Source organism: Salminus brasiliensis, chromosome 5 (genome assembly GCF_030463535.1).
Source record: "Salminus brasiliensis chromosome 5, fSalBra1.hap2, whole genome shotgun sequence".
Lineage (NCBI taxonomy): Eukaryota > Metazoa > Chordata > Actinopteri > Characiformes > Bryconidae > Salminus > Salminus brasiliensis.
The window spans coordinates 39,598,446-39,617,977 of record NC_132882.1 but is presented as its reverse complement, the minus strand read 5'-3'; the positions used below and the strand labels follow the sequence as shown (position 1 = coordinate 39,617,977).

At 38.9% G+C, this 19,532-nt stretch overlaps 1 protein-coding gene across 2 annotated transcripts; it reads left to right on the top strand.

Annotated features, from left to right (window-relative positions):
* Positions 1-1,124: 1,124 nt before the first annotated feature.
* nrros (negative regulator of reactive oxygen species) lies at positions 1,125-13,123 on the top strand. 2 transcript variants are annotated; one of them, XM_072680335.1, is made up of 3 exons: positions 1,125-1,142; positions 8,344-8,452; positions 10,291-13,123. In XM_072680335.1, exons 2-3 carry the CDS (start codon positions 8,357-8,359, stop codon positions 12,244-12,246), a joined length of 2,052 nt encoding a protein of 683 aa, XP_072536436.1. In that variant the 5' UTR covers positions 1,125-1,142; positions 8,344-8,356; the 3' UTR covers positions 12,247-13,123. The 2 variants fall into 2 exon arrangements, with proteins under 2 accessions (XP_072536436.1, XP_072536435.1); XM_072680334.1 differs by lacking the exon at positions 1,125-1,142 and adding an exon at positions 4,652-4,769.
* Positions 13,124-19,532: the final 6,409 nt, after the last annotated feature.

The following is a 19,532-nucleotide window of genomic DNA, read 5'->3' as shown; positions in this document are numbered from 1 at the left end:
TGTGCTTGTCCAGTTGGGTAGTCGAGGCTGCGTTGTTACCTACTCTGCTACACAAACCAAAGGCCTTTTCTGCTCTTTTACCATGGTTGGTGCATCCATATGTTTGATGGCCGCTCAATCAGGAAAGTGCTTCGATTAATTTCTTGAACTAATTATGTCTACCTCAGGACAACAGTGTTATTTTATTTTATTATATTAATAAAATCTAAATCAACTTATCTGCTTCAGAGCCTAGCCAAAACAACTGGACTACCTCCTGGACAGGGCACGAGTCCATCGCCGACTACCACACCCCCTGTCGCCCAGTCACTCCTAGGGGCCATTTAGCATGGCCAGTTCACCTGCCATGTGTTTTTAGAAGGTGGGTGGAAACCCACAACCACAGGCCCTACCGGCACCGCCACCACCATGCTACCAACTTGAGAGATCCTTAAAAAAAGTCTTTAATAATAAAATATGCAAATCTGTGGCCCTTTGGGGCTTTTGCTGATCTATCCACAACACTAAATAAGTCCTTCTAGAGCCCAAGTGGGTGTGTAAGAGCACAAAAACAGTGCAGAGCAGAAGATACTTTAAGACTGGAGTGGGAAACCATGTAGGTTGCAGGGAAGGAGGGTCACTGCAAATCAATACATTACTATAAGTTACTCTGACTGACCTTTAATCTGTGACTAAACATGTGTCTCTAGATTGTGATGATGGTCCCCATCTACAGGCCTTGAAGGATCACTGAAGGGGTGATTGATGAGTGTAAGTGGTGTAAGTCATATGCTATAGCCTTAACAGTGTTCAACAGCATTCATCATCTTTAGAACACTAAATAATGGAATATCCTTTGGAGGAAAGGCCTGTTCCAGCCCTCCAGATGCTGTTCTGGTGGCTCATCATACTATAGTACTTTATTTGTCATCTTTCTGTATAAAAGAATTGGAATAAAGATTTATCTGTGTGTGTGTCTATTTCTTTGCCACCACAAGGGGGTATCTACAGCCCATTCATCGAAATCCTCTACTGCTGGCTTGCTCTGTACATCCACTGAGCATTTTCATACATACATACATGCATCAGTTCATGCGGTTGAAGAGAGGTGGAATTTATTACACTCCAGAAAACGAATAGAGCGCCACTGATCATCTTCATAGGTAGGTGAATACATGGTATATTGATGAAACTCTCATAGCACACTGAATGGATTTATTTGTTTAATTCTGAATGGGTCTGTCATCACTATTCATGGTCAGTGTACCACCAATTCCATTCTTCATGGTTTAGTGGTTGTATGTACACTATGAATTATCAATCTTTGTAACCAGATTACTTTTGCTAAAAGTGAACATTTCTCAACAGAAGAACACAGTGCTCAACAGAGGAACAAAGGAGGCCATAATCAGCTCTGGCTTAAAACCAGTTAACTTCCAATGTCAATAAAATGTATTGTATTTTAACATCTGTTAACAGTCTGTTCAGAATGATTCTAAAACCAAATCAGGGATTTCAAGCAGCAATGTGGCAGCACTGGCACTGTATTTTTAAAACTACAAACACTAAAGGAAGTGGACAGTGGCGTGTTTTTGTATTCACATTCGTGGAACTCCGAGCGCAAGAACCACACTGACAGTTCCAATTTAGTTTTGTGGTATTTGCATTTGTTTATAAACAAGGTACCGAGCACCATTTCTGTGCTGGCTAATAATAAATAAAAATAGCTTTTAAAAACTTAAGTAGCTAAATAAAAGCATGTTTATTTCAAACTGCTATATTTCAAAGACTTATTTTTTTGTAAGATTTAGAAATTTTAGGAATAAAAAAAAAGACTACATTTATTTCACATTTATTTAGGTAATTTCAAGTAGGGTGGTGTAGGGTTTAAGAAAACCAATGGTAGTATTATGAGCTGTAATATTGACAATATGTAACTGTATAGTACAACGGTATGAAAAATGGTATTTTCAAACTGTCTGACATGAATTTAATTATTTCTATTTGCTAAATGCCAGAATAATGAGAGAGGGAATTTTTAAGGCATTTTTAAAATTACTTTCTTCTAGGTCAAATGTTTAAATACACTGAGATTACTGTGCCTTTAAACAATTTGGGACAGCTCATATGACGATGTCATGTCTTTGGAAGCTTCTGATAGGTTTAGTGGCAACATCTGAGTTAATTAGAGGCACACCTGTGGATGTATTTTAAGGCACACCTGAAACACACTGCTTCTTTGTGTAACATCATGGGAAAGTCGAAAGAAATCAGCCAAGATATCAGAAAGAGAACTGTGCACTTGCACAACTCTGGCTCATCCTTAGGTGCAATTTCCAGATGCCTGAAGGAGCCTCGTTTATCTGTACAAACAATTATACGCAAGTACAAACAAGATGGGAATGTCCAGCCATTATGCCGCTCAGGAAGGAGACAGGTTCTGTGCCCCAGAGATGAATGTGCTTTAGTCCGAAATGTACCCAAATCAGCCCAAGAACAAAAGTTAAAGTCCTTGTGAAGATGCTGGCTGAAGCTGGTAAGAGTGTGTCATTATTTACAGTGAAACGAGTACTGTATCGACATGGGCTGAAAGGCCACTCTGCCAGAAAGAGGCCATCACTCAAGAAATATAAAAAAACCAGATTAATATTTTCAAATGCACACAAGGACAAATACCTTCATTTTTGGAGACATGTCCTGTGGTTTGAAGAAACTGAAATGTAACTGTTTTGCCATAATGACCATCTGTTCATTTGGAGGGAAAAAGGGGGAAGCTTGCAAGCCTGAGAACACCATCCTAACTGTAAAACACATTTGACCCAAGTCATACAGTTTAAGAGCAATGGTACCAAATACTAATGAAATGTATTTAAACTTTTGAAGTAAAAAAAAAAAAGTAATAAATTTGCCTTAAAAATGCCCTCTCTCATTATTCTGGCATTTAGCAAATATAAATAATTTTGGTAATACTTATTGACCTTAAACCAAAAGGTTTATTCTAAATTCATGTCAGACAGTGAGACAAAAATGCACGTGTCTTTTTATATAGTGTATGTAAACTTCTGGTTTTAACTAGATGGATAGTTAGTTAGTCAAGTGACTGTTTTTGTTGTAAGAATGGACCCAATTTGCATAAACGTCCTATCAAGGAATAGTAATAATAGTTCTTGGGTTCCTTCTCATTCGAATGAACAGGCAAAGTCTTCTCGTCTGGCTGGCCCTCTGAGCTGCTGCCTCTCCTAATAAAAAATCGTATATTCATCTAAAGGTTGAGGAACTGAGAGATATTAAACCTCAGTCACAAAAGCATGTGCCTTTACAACGTCCAGATCTACACCAGCTTCATATCCTTTAAAACAGGACCACAATAAACAAGACACATAAACTAAACCCAGAAAGGAATATGATAACTTCCATATGATAATTCCCACTTTAAATGGTGCAGCAGTTGTGTGACTGCGAGCTGGTCATGGTAACTGCAGATACGTTATGAATTATTATGGTGACTTTTTGGGCTTGCTCTGGCTACTGTGATTGAGCCGGGGTTCCTCCGCTCGCTGTGTAACTAGCGAGGTGATTGGCGGAGGCCATGCTTAGCGTTACGAGAACTCCCACTCTTATTTTAATCAGTGTCCGGTCTCATTTCCAACACCTCTGCCATTAGCCAGAGAGAAGCAAAAGCAACAGCGTCTCCTACGGGACCTGCCGCCCCGCTATCTTCATTATACTTAATAAATTAAGTATATCAATATACTTAAAAAAATAAATTTGCAATTTCCACGTTTTACTAGCCAGATTCATTTGGATGCAGATATTTTGATTTATTAAGATCGGAAAGCTTTTCTGGATCAAGCAGCATCATTAACCCCCTAACACTCCAAGGCCTAATACCCACTAAGGCGTATTGCTCAGTAACTACAGGGACGTCTGTACAAACTGGTGGGGCTGTTCTTCAGTAATAGAAGTTAGTAACAATTAGTCAAGTCGTACACCGCAGTCCTCTAGTGCAGATCAGGCCTCCTCGAATGCAGTGAGCAGAAACATGCTTTGTTCCTAGGCCCCATCGGTTAACACCATGGTGCTGACGAGGGAGGACTGATGTGACAGGTTTCACACGGGCTGAAATGTGCAAGCGCTGAAGCATGAAGGCGGTAGAAACCAGCTTTCTTGTGAGCAAAGTTGAGTGCAGCTTTTGACAGGAAGGGTGTGAGCTCTCCGTGGTTTCCTCTTCAGTAGTATCTGATGAGCGAAACCAGTGGTGGGTGGCATGGGTGTGTTCCTTACACAGGTTCTTGTGGTCTGCTAAATCTCACTGCTAATATAACAGACTTGGGAGAAAGACTGAAAGCAACGTTAAAGTGTGTTGCTGGTCTATGTATTCAGTGCTGCATGTCCATCGAAGACCAAACTGAGAGACTGTCCAGGGCCTCACGTGATGACCAGTAGTGTAAATGCTCAGAGGTGCACAAACTGCAATGGTGCACAAACTGCAGGGTCATTTTGGTGTGTCGTGCTGCACGCTGGCCCGGTTTGTCGAGGTTTGTGCAACTCTCTGCATCTTGTCTGACCGTGCACTGCGAAGCCTCTATCTCTGCAGGCCACATGTGACTCGGCTTCCGTTGCTCTCTTGCTTCCGCAAATAACTAAAAGGCGCTTGCAAGGGGTGCAGATGTCAAAGCACTTGGTTCGTCCGAGGGAGCTGGTCACACGCCCAGTTGCTCGCCGAGCACGGGGAAATGGTGTGCGGGGAACGGTGCAGCTGCGCGGAGGACGCAAAGCAGCCCGGAGGGGTAAGAGCATGCGCCTACCAACCTCATTCACTTCTATTCAACCCACAGCAGAGTCTGGAGATGCGCGTGGGTAGCAGGGGGCGCAGGCTTGAGGAACGCGCTGAAGTGCATTAAAAAAAATGACTGCTTTCTTATTTTGATTATTATATGATTTTCTGCTCCACCTTAAATGGTGTAGCAGGTCACTACCACACACTTTAGGGTGTGTGAATGTCAACAGACAGTCAACAGTTGAGTACGAATCAGGGCTGCGTTGTGCAAACGACGAGCGGATAGAACTTTAACTTTCCCTTCTAAAACCTTCTCAGTTTAACTTCTGGGGACTCGTTATGATCGGTGCGTTAGGAGAGGTCTGAACGCTAAGCTCTGCGATGCTCTTTAGTTAACTAGGAATTGGTCAATGTGGGTGAATCGATACCTTAGTTCGATTCTGACGCTTCTGTTTTGAGAGTCCTCACACTAAGCTAAGCGTCAGAGTTGGGGACTCGAGTCCCCTGCCTTAGTCAAACTCTGTCCAAGCTTGTAAAAAAATACCTGAGAGTGGACTTGGATTCTTTTGGTGGTCAATAATTCAACAAAATCAGTCAGAATCTTAAACAGTGGTGGCTCATTGGTTAGAGAGCTGGATTGTTGAGTGTCGGCTTGTGGGTTTGATGCCCATGTCCGCTAAGCTGCCACTGTTGGGTCCTTGAGCAAGGCCCTTCACCCTGTTTACACTGTGGATTCTATAACATGGTTGACCATGCGCTTTAATCCCAGCTTTTCAAGGTGCGAAGAGAACAGGTACAAGTGGATAATAATGACAATAAAGGTGCAGTAGTTAATAAAAAGAAATATTAAGGTATTACAAAAAATCAAAATCTCCAGCATGTAGTTATTACTTTGACAAATTAAGTCACTATTTGGATAAAATAGGTCATCATAATCATAAGAAAACTTGTCAGAGACATAAGCAAATGTCATTATTGTGTCAAAATAGATAATAAAATGTCATTACTTTGACAATATTGGTCTAAATATTATAAAAGTAATAATGAGAAAGAAGTAGTTTTGACAAAACAGGTTATAATCATTAAATAAGTCATTAAAATAGACCAAAATAATGAGAGTGCATAATTTTCTGGAGAAAATTAGGTAAAATAAAAAAAAAAATCTAACATTTGATGTAGGTAATTTAAAATCTTACAGGAATGGCTTTTCATAAATAACTGTGAGATAAAATAACCTAAAAAGTTTATTAAATTCATTGCTCTCTGTTATTTACACTGGCGGTTGATGTTTTGTTCCAGTAGCAGTAGGCGTTCACATGCTCCATTTGCTTCAATGCTCAAGTGCTTCAGTTATAATAAAACCAACAAAACGGACTGGGATTCTTTTGATATAGTCATGTTAATTTTACACTTAATGTTTCAAATGTTCAGTCCTAAAATTATAAATGTGACAGCCATTGATTTCAGCCAGAACTATAGACATTTTAAATGTCAACCATTTCTGAATTATTTTTAACCTGTGTTGGCGGAGTGATGTCTTTGGCTTAAGTAATGGTTTCCATAATGCCTTTTTAAAAGCAGTCTTAAAATGCATTTCTTACATTTTAGAATATTCGGCTCACTAACATGAAACTTAAAACTTGTAATACGTAACATGTACTTGATGTGTTTGGCCAAAAGACTTGCTTATACTTGCCAACCGATGACTTGCATACACCAATTACTAAATTAAATATTTATATTCTTTTTGTTTTTTATTAAAAACTGACCGTGTCGTTGATGCTTAGATTTTTTTTTAAAGGGCTCATAATACATAAAAGCACTGGCATTGGTGTCATAATATTACTTGGTATAAGATCTGAATGACTGTGATATGTAAATATTGGCCGTCTATATTAGTCACACATTTCTGATCCTAAGATTAGTTCATAACAACTTCTCCGTGTCATTATGTGTACAAGTGTTTGTGTTAAAATAGCCTAGCATACTCTCTATCTGAATAATACAGTTCCCTCGTGGGCAAACGTCAAACTAGTAAGTGCAGTGTGTACAAGAATAAAAACAAGAATGTGAATTGCTTTTATATTAATTAGAATAAAGTAGATGATTTTCGGCCAAACACAGCCCAAATGGACACAGCTGTAAAAGCCATATGTAAAGTTTTTCATGGCATTGAAACTTCACATTTATATTTTGGCCAAAACTGGCCCGACTGTAGCCAACTGAAGATGCATTCCAGAACCCAGGTTTGGGCAAAGTCATCACCGTCATTTTGGATGAATGAAAGTAGTAAGTGGGCCATGAATTGCTTGTTTTCTGAGTTGCCAGAGTAACTAATATTACTACTCAAGGTAGTCTATATGTTCATTTCCATTGACACTTTTATAGTCAGGTACATGCAAAACAATTAAATGTTGAATTACCTTAGAATTTATACTTCAATTGCTTTAACAACGGTAAAATATAAATATAAATAAATGTATAAATAAAACTATTTAGACCAATTACATATAGCCTATAAACAGCAAGAAAAATAACAGTAACAAGTAGCTGACTGGCTTATTTCATCTTTGACCATTCTTTATTTTATTTTATTTTATTGTTTTAGTTCGATTTCACATCTTATTTCTTCATATTTGAAATGTTTAAGCTGAAGACAAATTCTGGAAAATAATCAGAGAAACAGAAGAATCTTATCTAGGAAGCATTGATATTGTTGATAGTTGAGTACAAAGTTCCACCACAGTCTGTGGAGAACTCAGTTCTTCAGCTAGTTTATACATACCGTTTCCCCCTAATTCTTCTAATTGATTCATTATTTGGCTAAAGTAACAGTGCTTGCAGTTGAGGAATGAGTCAATACAGCTAATGTAAAATCTAAAAGTTCACCACATTTACCTAACATTTGTTGCAGTTTACAATAATATCACAATATCACAATTCAATATGGTTATATTATTGCAGTTTACATTCTGAATGCCCTTTCTAATGGAATTTAATTGATTGACATGTCTTTGGTTTCCACTAGAGTTTTGTTTTCAGGCCTCTGAGATGGTCAATTATTTTGCTCAATCCCCATGTGTTTTGAGTTGGATTGGAGCAAAAATCTGGACTGTCTAAGGGTCTCTGACAGCACATTTAGAATAATCAGACTTAAGATTTCACGCTAGCAAAAATGTGTGGAGAACCAGATTTTTCTGTATCTGCATTTTGTTGTATCAGCTTTGAGTGCTGTATCTGATAGTAGCAGTTTTGGTGGTCGACCAGATCTTGTGCAGTTGTTAGTGAATCCCATTTTCTCTGTACATTGTCATTTCCATTTAAACTTTTTTTCCTTTGAATTTCCGCTTCCATAGGCAAGTACACTGCGTTATATATAATGTCTTCGGAAATAGCTCCTGAAAAAAGGAAGTCAAGCTTGAACTTATCAGCTGTTTCAGCTTGAAATGAAAGAAATGAAGCATGGTTACTGAATTGTGCACAGTAGTGGAGGTGCATTGTTGAGTTCTCTTCTGTCTTCATTTGTTTGGCACAAGTCTCTTGAACACTAATTGACCTAATTCCAACTTGTCCCTCCCTCTTAGCGAGTATGGTAAGATGCCGGTCCTCAGCGTCCTCCCAGCGTTGCTGTACTTTATCTTAGTGCCCATGCTGCTGGTCCTCAGCCATCCAAACATCACTCCCTGCAGACTGGTAAGAAATACAGCCTTACATTTGAAAAAGATGGAAAATCACACACACATTTGACTTGGAAAAAAACATCACTATGGGCATATCAAAGGCTGAGCAAAATGACTGTTATGTCTGTATATATGTTATGCTTGTCCATTATTATTTACTATTGATTATTCGCATTTCTGAATTAAAGGTGTCACAAAACACGTTAATGTTATGTATTGTCCCAGTCGGATTTTGTACTGTAAAAATATTGGTGACATTAATATGGCTGGCCCAACCAGCATTTTACAGGCTTTGAATACTTGGTGGTATACCTCTAAACAAGTGCCCAAATATTTGTTATATCACCTCTACAATAATATTTGAATTTCATAATTATCATAATACAAAATTCGAAATATGTGAATCTGCAGTGTTTCTCAGATAATGACTACAACTACAACCTGTTGTTCTTCCATTATGCACTTATAACCTGATGCTTATTTATTTCAGGTGGTCCCTGCTGTTGTATGTCTTCATATATACTGTTTTAGGGCATTGTGAAATTTGTTACACCTATATTTTGAGTACATTACAATAATGTATTATAAAAAACTATTTAGACCAATTATAGGGAGCCTATAAACAACAACAACAATCAGGTTATTGTAACTGTGTAAATACATACTAATAATTAGCTGGTTGGATGCTTGCCCATTATGCTATCATATACTATACATTTATTGTATTTCAGAGGGGAAAAATACAGGTATATCAGGCAAAGGTGTCAGGCAGCTTTCAGTGGTCTTTTTTTAAATGTAGCACTGCAGTTTGGCTGGTCCATTTGAACATGTTCAGAAACCTGGGGGGAAAACCCCAAATAATTATTTATTGTGATATATTTCTTTCTATCTCATCAACCCTTAGAAATGAATACAACAAGATTTATTTGTATACATTTGCAACAAAACATATATCATTTTTGACGTCTATAAAATATGGTGCAATATTCAATTTTTCTTTCATTTTTTTCAAAACCTTGAGTGTCACCATTACAAAAAGTACTAGGTCAGCTAACAATCTAATTAACATGATTTAGCCTTTCCCCTATATGCAGTTGGTCAGAAAAGATGTGTGATATTTGCTTTAAAGGTGAAGATGCTATTTTGATGCTTCTAGCAAACACAGAACTCATCTCATTTCTGTAAATACATCTCTAAACCCACCTAAAATGCATCCAGATCTTAATTTGTTGTGTGCAGCCAAATCAGTGTGGTTTACAACATAGTTTTACTTCCTGTAGTCAATAAATACAAAAATAAACTCCATTTTACTGAATCATTTTTGTAGCCTTTTTTTAGATTTTTCAAGCAAATGAATGAAAGTTTTGGACATCAGAAAATTTGTCAAATTGGTGACCTCCTATGTCTAGTGTTTGTTAACAATGTTAGGCATTGTAAACTAAAGAAGCTAACATCAGACATTGAATATGCCGTGGTTGCTCAAATGCACACGTGGTCAGTGACCTCACAGAATAGATAAACAGTAAGTGTTCTGTTTTTGTTATCTATTTCACAATTTATTTAGAGTTTTGTAAATTGTCATTGTGACAGAAATGTAATAGTAAAATACTAAAGTAGGTAAAACCAAGTAGGGCACAGTGAGAAGTTTCCAAATGAAAAGTAACCAGATGAGCAACAGCGATTGGGTTGATTATTCATGTTGAGTGAAAGTAAAATCTGGAATGATACCCTGTATTAATGTGAACTATATCACTGTAAATGTCTTACATTTGCTGTGTATTTTGAGAAATTGAGCCTTTTCACTGTTTATGGTGTCCCTTACTTTCTGTTTCTTTCTCTTTGTCCCCACAGGCTCAAAGTACGGCTCTGTGCAACAGTTTTGGACTCTCTTCCGTTCCAAGTAACTTGCCGCAACAAATAGAGGAGCTGTTTTTAAATCAGAACTTTGTGTTAACGTTACAGAATGGCTGTCTCTCAAGATATTCTTCCCTTCGCCTCTTCAGCTGCGCAGGCAACAGGTTAAAAACTGTTGAGGAGAAAGCTTTCTCCAGTTCTCCACTGATAGAGAGCCTCAACTTGGCCAACAACGAGCTTCACAATGGGCACAACCAGTTTGCCCAGTCTCTAAGTGCTTTGACCAGGCTGAGAACTTTGGATCTATCTAGTAATGGGCTCACAGAGGACATGGCTTCTGACCTGCTACAGAATCTCACATCTTTAGAGTTCCTGTACTTATCCGGGAACGTTCTGCTCAGGTTAGACGAGTCCACGTTCAAAGACCTTCACCAACTGAAAGAGCTGAATCTAGAAAGGAATATGCTGTTTGAAATCGACGGGGCGTTTGATCACATGAAAAAGCTTCGGCGGCTAAACTTGGCCTTCAACTCGCTGCCGTGCTTGGTGAAGTTTGAAATGACCCAGCTGGTGGTGCTGAATGCCAGCCACAACATTATTGAATGGTTTATAACTAATCCAGACCTCCCAGAGACCTTTCAACTGGAGACGCTGGATTTGTCCGATAACCAGCTCTTGTTTTTCCCCTTCCTTCCCACCCACAGTCGCATTAAGACTTTGTTACTGTCCAATAACCAGATCAGCTTTTACAGTCATCTCGCTGAGAACAACTCCTCAAACTGGACCACTAGTGTTGAGTATTACAATATGGGCAAAAACGCCAGCAATGTCACAGTAGAGCTCTGGGACGAGAGCCTTCATGGAGATATCTCTTCTGTGGAATTGCTGGATCTCAGTGGGAACCAGTTGAGATTCTTCCCTGAGGGATTCCTACAGAAAATGCCTCACCTTTACTGGCTGAGGCTGAGAAGCAACTGCTTGCAGTCCCTCAACCTTACTGTGGCAGATATGCCTGTCACTCTATATGAACTGGATGTGAGTAACAATAGACTGACCGAGCTGCATGCACAGCCAAGCTCAGCCAATGAACTCAGTAACCTCACGCATCTCAACTTGAGCTCAAATGACCTCCAGATGCTCCCCCCTAGAGTCTTCACTACTCTTCCCAGTCTCAGTACTGTTGACCTCAGTTATAACACTGTAGGTGTTTGTCATCCTAGAGAGGTCAGTGACTCAGATTCTCCAGTTTGCGCTGTTTGGACAAATCTTTCCTCCTTGAAGCAGCTCTACATTGCTGGTTGTAGCATACAAAGTTTGCCACCTTCTGTTTTTGAAGGTACACCACTAACACACCTCGAACTGTCTAACAATCCAGACTTGGCCATTGATCAAGACTGCTTATCAAGTCTCGTTGGAACCTTGCAGCATCTGGGACTCAGCAACACAGGCTTGCAAAACTTTGACTTCTCTCCATATAGACACTTGAAATTCCTAAACATCTCCAGGAACTCAATATGGGAGCTTCCAAAATCCCTTATGACACTGAACCTGAAGCTCCTGGACTTGAGGGATAACTTGCTGTCGACCATTCAATCAGAATATGCCACAGCACTTGCGGAAAAAGTTCAAGCTGTCTATGTTAATGGAAACGCTTTTAATTGCTGCCAGTTAGAGTGGTACAAGACGTTTAAGGAATCTACGGCCCTTCATGCTGTTGATCTCTCAGAGGTTACATGTACAGACCTACACCAACGGAGTCGAAAAGCCATGCTTTTCAACTCCATTGAGTGTGGCAGTCGCAGCACAGAGGATTCCATTTTCTGGTACATTCTGCTGTTTTTATCTGTTTGTGTATCCCTGGTGGGGATCTTAGTCATTTATTTCCTCACCTTCAGGCCAAAAGTGCTGCCACGCGCAATTAAAAAGAGATGTTGGAGGCCCACGTCGTACTAAACTAACATGGCCTTTGTAAATCTGCTCAAATAAAACTACAGAGTGTGGAACAGTGACACTTTTTCTGTCCTCTGTGGACTGAAAATCACAGACTTTTTCTTTGTAATAAAGCAACTGCAAGTTCCTTTTTTAGCTAACGCATGATAAACACACCCAACTGTTAGTCTTGGTTATCAAATGTGAACAAGTTATTTCTGCTTAAATCTTTCCTACAGGCATTTTTATGTAAACATTTTAAAGTCCTGTTAAGTGAAAGGGTTTGTTGCTTCATAACAACCAAGTCTGTTTTCCTCAACCATTTATAAACCTAGAGTCTACTGGAGTACCAACTGTGCCACATACATAAAGCCTGTGAATCATCAGCTAGGGAATATGGGGAGATGGCTTTCATCTTGACTGTAAGTGTTCTGTTGCTGAGATATCACTACTGTTAAGATATGTTGAGGGCAGTGATTCCAAGTTTTACATTCACCGAATATTTCGTAAGCTTACCACATCGCATTTGAGAATATTTCTTTGCCGCTCCATTTCAAAAAGTAGAAATGATCTACATTTTTCTGCCATCGTTTTCATCCAAGTAGCCCAAAGTTATACGGCGATCAGACAGCAAATGCACTAAAATGAGGAATATTGTCACAATCTGAGTGTAAAACTCAATCAAAGTTATTGAACTCAGTTCTAAATCAGTTCAAAATCTGGATCATTCTCACAAAACAGCCTAAACCATGTTAACCAGTTTTTAAATCATAATCATTATGCAGATAAAGCAAAATACATCTAAATTAATACATATTTTTGTCTTTTATGTCATGCCTGTTGTTACTGCAACATGTATACATGTCTTTTAATAAAAAAGTGTCATGCATGTCAACTTTAACTTTAATTATGGTTTAAATTTTAAGGAAGTGAACCAAAACAACAGAATTATATGTGTATATAAATATACACACACATATGGCAAAAAGTAATTATCAGTTTCTTGTGGTAATGATACAAACTATATATATAGTTTGTATCATTACCGCAAGAAACTGACAATTACTTTTTGCCATATGTGTGTGTATATTTATTTATAATATACATATATATATATAATTTACATATATATATATATATATATATATATATATATATATATATATATATATATATATATATATGTCCATTTGTCATATATATGACAAAATGGACAACTGCCAGAATCACTTTACTTTGTGTTCAAATTACCAATAGAAATGCTCCAAAATGACGAGGAAAAAAATATTTTTTCATTGACTTCCATTGAAAGTTAAGACTTTTTTTTACCTCTTCCTGTAAATTTGCCACTCTGAAAATACAAGGTCTTAGTCCAACAGTTTAAATCTAATTTGGTCAGTTACATTGGAAAACGCTTTTAAAAAAAATCTATTGACAGTTGATTTTCTGTTGTATTTACTTTCTTGTTTAGTTATTCCACATGTTTCAATGTTCAAACGTTCGCTTTCCCAACAAAGCATACAAGCCTGAAAGTAGAGCATTAGCCATTTTAAGTGATTGTATTTTAACAAGTAAAATTCTACATTTGATGGGTTATGGATATTTATCTTCACACAAGCTTCTATTAAAGAAACATCTTTTCCAACGTTAGCCTCTTTTACCCTTAACTGTACACTGATGTACTGGAGGTTATTAAGTTTGCCCATATTTCCCCCAACCATTTCTTGATGGTGTCAGGTAGGCCGCAGCCAGATGAGTCAGAAACATACTGGGAGTTTTGATCGAGCAGACTTATGTGAAACCATACCCTGCGGTTTGCTTCTTAACCAGTTTAAATGTGTGATTGCCTTCAGTTTTCTGACACTTGCACTACTTCTTTGTATGCCAGAGAAAGCACTGTTGCATGACATCTCTTTTTCTGTGTATATTTATATGTGTATGTGTGCATGCGTGTGAACACTGTGATGCACAATGTTCAAATGTGTGCGCAGAAGTTGTGTGTTGCAAACAGTTGCCGAAAGCTGCAGAGGAAACATGAAATTTCCTGTTTTGCTGAGATCTGTAGCAACTGCCCAGTTCTAGGTCTCAGAGAAATGGGTGGTGGGGCTGAGGTTTCACTCCATGCTAACTTCTCATGAGGCAGCTGCAGTAGGTGGCCAGGCTCTATCTTTTTTCTTTATCTGGTCAATGTATCTCCAAAAGCTTTGCCGCTTGCCTGGCTTCCTCACTCACTCAGCAGAAACATGGTAGGTTTTGTATCATCATCGCATTAGCACGTCCAGCATGAAGCTCTTATGATGCACTCATGTATAGGTGGTCAGTATGAGCACATGTGACAGCTAGCATATTTTATGTTAAGACAGTTCCTATCCACTAGCTAAGACCCCCTCTATCAAACAGTGCTGAGAGCACTGGTCCTGGAGACCACCCTGGAGAAGTCAGATCCAACACACCTGGCAATACTATTCAAGATGCCACAGAAGGCCCTGAGTACCTGGATCAAATGCGATAGATTAGAGTTAGAGCTAAACTCTCCAGGGGGATAGCTTTCCAGAACCTGGACTGGGCTGTGGATGCATCATTTAAGCATTATAACGCAGTGTTTTTCAAACTGGTGAAGGCTAGCATGTGCTTCCTCTGAGTCAGATGCAGTTAGCCAACAACGTCTTTTCAAACTGTACAGTTGCAGGACAGTACAACATGCTTGGAGAACACTTATGGCTGCCTGTGCTGTGCGGAAATGTTTCCAGCCTACCCACCTAGAAAGCCAGGCTAATTCTGTGACGCCACGGATGGCTGTGGCATCACCAGTGTTCGCTGTTATAGTTTACAAGCTCGTACTAAAACATCTCCCACTGAGATATATACATATGATGTTTGCACAACTGTTGTAGTGCATCCTTAAGTGGTTGGTGTGGCGCAACAGATAACACCACCACCTACCATTGCGTTACAACAACACCATGTGGGAGACCAGGGTTCGATTCCCGGTCTGGGTGACTATGCTGCGCTACACCAATAAGAGTCCCTGGGCAAGACTCCTAACACTACATTGGCCCACCTTGTAAGTCGCTCTGGATAAGAGCGTCTGCTAAATGCCATAAATGTAAATGTTAATGCGCCATAATACAGTGTTTCATTTGAGCACATTAGCTTTGGGCTTACATATTAGCTCAGCAGTTCTCAATCCTGGTCCTGGACACCATGCTGGAGTGTTCATATCTAACACATCAGGCTATTGTAGTCATATACTATAGAAGGCCTTCAGTACCTCAATTAGATGTGTTAGATTAGGGTTTGAACTACTCCAGAACCAGAATTGGGCAGTGGACCTCCAGATTCTTGCTCTGAAGTTGAAGCATAAATGAGGACCGCCTGAGGGTACCAGAATAAAAGTTTCACTACATAAAGCCCATATTTTGCATCAAATATTGGACGCTGCAATTCTCTAATAAACTGAAAATGGAATTTTACCACATAAACATAAGGCAAACCATATTGTTGCTGGAATCTTAGAATGAGACACCATGCCATTATATCAAATCATATACCTAGATACCTTGAACCCTTACCCTGGCAACATGCTGCTTTTCTGGCATATCATCGCTGTTACACAAAAACCTTGTATCTTCACTTTTTGACATTATCTGAATCTAACAATGTCATGATGAATGGACCAATAGAAATGGTTCCAAAAAAGTCAAATCTTTTTACATTGACTTCCTTTGAAATTTAAGAGGTTTTTGTGGAACAATATAACACTATGCATGTTGATCATGACTTACATTACATTCTCCTTTCAGTAAGTATGTTACTCTAAAGCCTGTCAACAACTCAGGTCATGAAAAAACAGCTTTTACCAGGAAGAGGAGAAAAAAAAGGATGTGACCTCTGTCCTAGTGGTGTGCCACATAAGGTGGTCCAATGTGGCTATGGTAAGCTTCCACAGAGACCAAATTGAGGCTGCAGCGTCAAGTTTGACAGGGCCTCAAAGGCGATAAAGAGGTTAGACCGCTTTACCTAAGCCATCGAACTCAGCTCCCCACTTCCAAAGCTTCTCTAGGTTTTTCCTGGACATTGTGACTCATTTCAGGGCAGAAGAAGAAAAAAAGAAGCAGAAAGAACACAAAACAAAGCATGCAGTTATGAAGCATGGGAACCCTCCTGGCTGTACGTGCGTATACATTGAGCATGTTGAAAGCAGAGCGTGCAGGCTAAACCAGAGTGTAACCAGAATACCGCTGTGGTGATACTCTGGGTCATGGCGGTTTGAGCAAAGAGAGAAAGAGAAACTGGAGAGCTCAGGCAGAGGCCGCAGCTGCCACCCCGTTGGGTTTAGCCCTTAATAGTCAGGGTTAATTTTGGGCCAAAAATAAATAAAAAAACATAGCAGCCTAATTTCTTACTGCTGAACCAGATATGAGCAGCAGCTGAAATATTTTTTTATGATACACAGTATATTGATAGACATATATTTAATTTATAATCATATTAATATTTTTCATGATGCATACAGTTGTTCAGTGCTATAAAATGATATCCATTATATACTATGAAAAGTGGACTGTGCTGTATACTGTTCAGATACTCACAATAACATTATCTGACCATGTTTCTTGTACTACATCAGTTGATTTTATGAAACATGTGACTCTTCCTCTCAGTAACTGCAATGATATCACATTTCTCACAACGGAGTCACATGGTGTCATGAGACGTTGGTGGGGAACACAAACTGATCATTAGATACTGTAAAAAAAAAAATTAAACTGCAAACAAGCGGAAATGTAATTCCATTACTGAAACTGAAACATGCATTTGTTCAGATCTGACTTTTCTGTGGGAAAGGCTTCAGAACTGGCTAAAGAGCTTTCCTGCAGAAAACTTGCTTAAGGCCTCTTAAGATCAGATTAGTTTTATCTGGGGAGGCTTTGTAATATGTTACACATATATTCATTCAGCATTATCTTCAAGATCTGTAATTTTTTTTCCTCAAGTTTTAAAATCCCTTTTTCAAAATATGTATAGTAGTGCTATTTTTAAAGAGAATTCCTTTAGAATATAGGAAACATGTCTACACATATACAGCCACTAATCAACACTTCTGTTATTGTGAATAGACAATTATTACAGACTTTCAGGTGCAAAAGGAAAGAACACCATGCAAATGTTTTAGTACAAAGAGATTTAAGATTTTTATCTTTCTAACCTTTACAAACGTATTAGACCGTAATTAGCTCATTAGGACTGTGGCTTGTTCACAATCATCATTGCCAGATTATACAAATGTCAAAGCTTTATGAATACTTTGACTCCTCAAACCTTGTCCCAACAACCAGCAGCCATTGGAAAATGAAAGTAATCGATGCCCAGAAAGCAGAAGACAGTTCTTCGTTTCCTCAATTATTTCCCAATTAATGTAATAAATAAATGGCAATTCACAGGAAGAGTGGAGGTCAAGTAGAGGTCTGAAAGACCAAGAAAACTTCCAGAGAAATCTGCTTGTATGATTTGACTGCATAAGACCTTCAGGAAGATTTAGCAGACTCTGGAATGGTGGCGCACTGTTCTACTGTGCAGCAACACCCACATACACACATGATCATCATAAGGAAACCCCTCCTCACAACAGAATGATGTGTCCTGTTCAAAGCAACATCTAAACAAGCCTTATGCAAGTTTGACAGGTTTTGATTTACCTGTCTTACCAGCATACAAGTAGTTCTTTAATTTAGGGTGTTTGGATCTCATTTTGACCTCCTCTGTTTACTTCCTGGTTGCTGTGCTCAGTAGCTTTCAGATCTTTATCCATTTGATTGGAGGAGAACATGTTTTATGAGTACAAGGCCTGAGGAGTCTGAAAATGTATAAGGCTTGGATATTTGACATACAATTGTGGTCCACTGCAGTTTTAGTCTCTGAACTCTGCGGCTCCTTCAAAGTGATTGTTGGCCTCTCTGTGGCTTTCCTTTAGAGTCCACTTCTTGTTCAGAAGTTCAGAGCGACAACTGTCAAGGCAGTGCCGGGGTGGTATGATTCAGCTTCCAATTCCTCACAATTGATCAAGTGGTGCTCACTGGGATATTATTTTGCTGCTGTTCTGGCATGGCTACATCTGTATCCTCGGTAAAAACTTTTTCGCTTATATTTACAGTGTAACTTATGATATTGGAATTAAGGAAGAGTATGGTCATATGGTCTACCAGCAGTAGCAAAAATCCCAGAATATAGCATTTTCTCTCTCTCTCTCTCTCTCTCTCTCTCTATATATATATATATATATATATAAAGCACAAGCAGGAAGGTTTGCACAGGCAGTTCATTTTCAGTTGGTTCAGGCATGAGGTGAGGGTGTTCTGAGCGGAAGCTTACCGAGGTCTGTGCTCACATTAATATTTTCAGAAAGGAACTGATCGTGGGCCCCCTCACCATGTGAGGCTGAGTAACGGACACCAGGGACGGACAGCTTGCAGAACCACAGCACAGGAAGTGAACAGCCTGTGCAGCTCTACTTCCACTTAACCCTCTCTTCACTAAGGGGGCAATACAGAAGAGGCCACTGGCAGCTTATTCAGAACGCTACTGCCATGAGTCAAACCTTGAAAAGGTGAAACATCTGATTTCTGAAGTTTTTTTCCGCCACCATCTCTGAGAACATCTATAAAAACAGATATCTTGAGTAGCATTTCAAATGTTCCAAAAAATTCTTAAAAATGCTTTAGTTGAACTGTTTTTAAATAAATACAGCAAATAAAATAAATGTGGAGGATAAAAATAAAAGCACCTGACTGGAAAGCATGACCTCTACTGGTCCAAAAGGGAACAGTCAAACTAAAGGTGTGTGTTGGCGGTTGTGGTGGTGTGGGGGAGGGGGGGGGGTACTTTGACAATATGAAATTCAATCACACAAAGGAAGCTGAAAAGGCAAAAATCTTTAATCTATAATGAAAATGCCATTTTCTACAACAGGTCAAAATAAATTCCACTAAACAAATAAATGTATGGACTCCCACTGTAAACTTACAGTTTGTGCATGTACTGCATATGGTACTTTATGCATATTAAGTTAGGATATCTAGCTGCACAGCAATAATAACTAAATTCAACTCCGAAATGTCAACATTTCTCTTAACAGGGTTCCCCCCTGTACTTAGAGCCAGAACTACATAAACTATTCAAACAATATGTAATATAATATTCCAAATAAACTTTGATATTCTGGTATCCCTGTAGGAAACAGTGATGGTCTGCCGAGATGAGCTGGGTGCCTGAAAGGTATTTGTGACCCACCATAAAATAATAGATGGCAG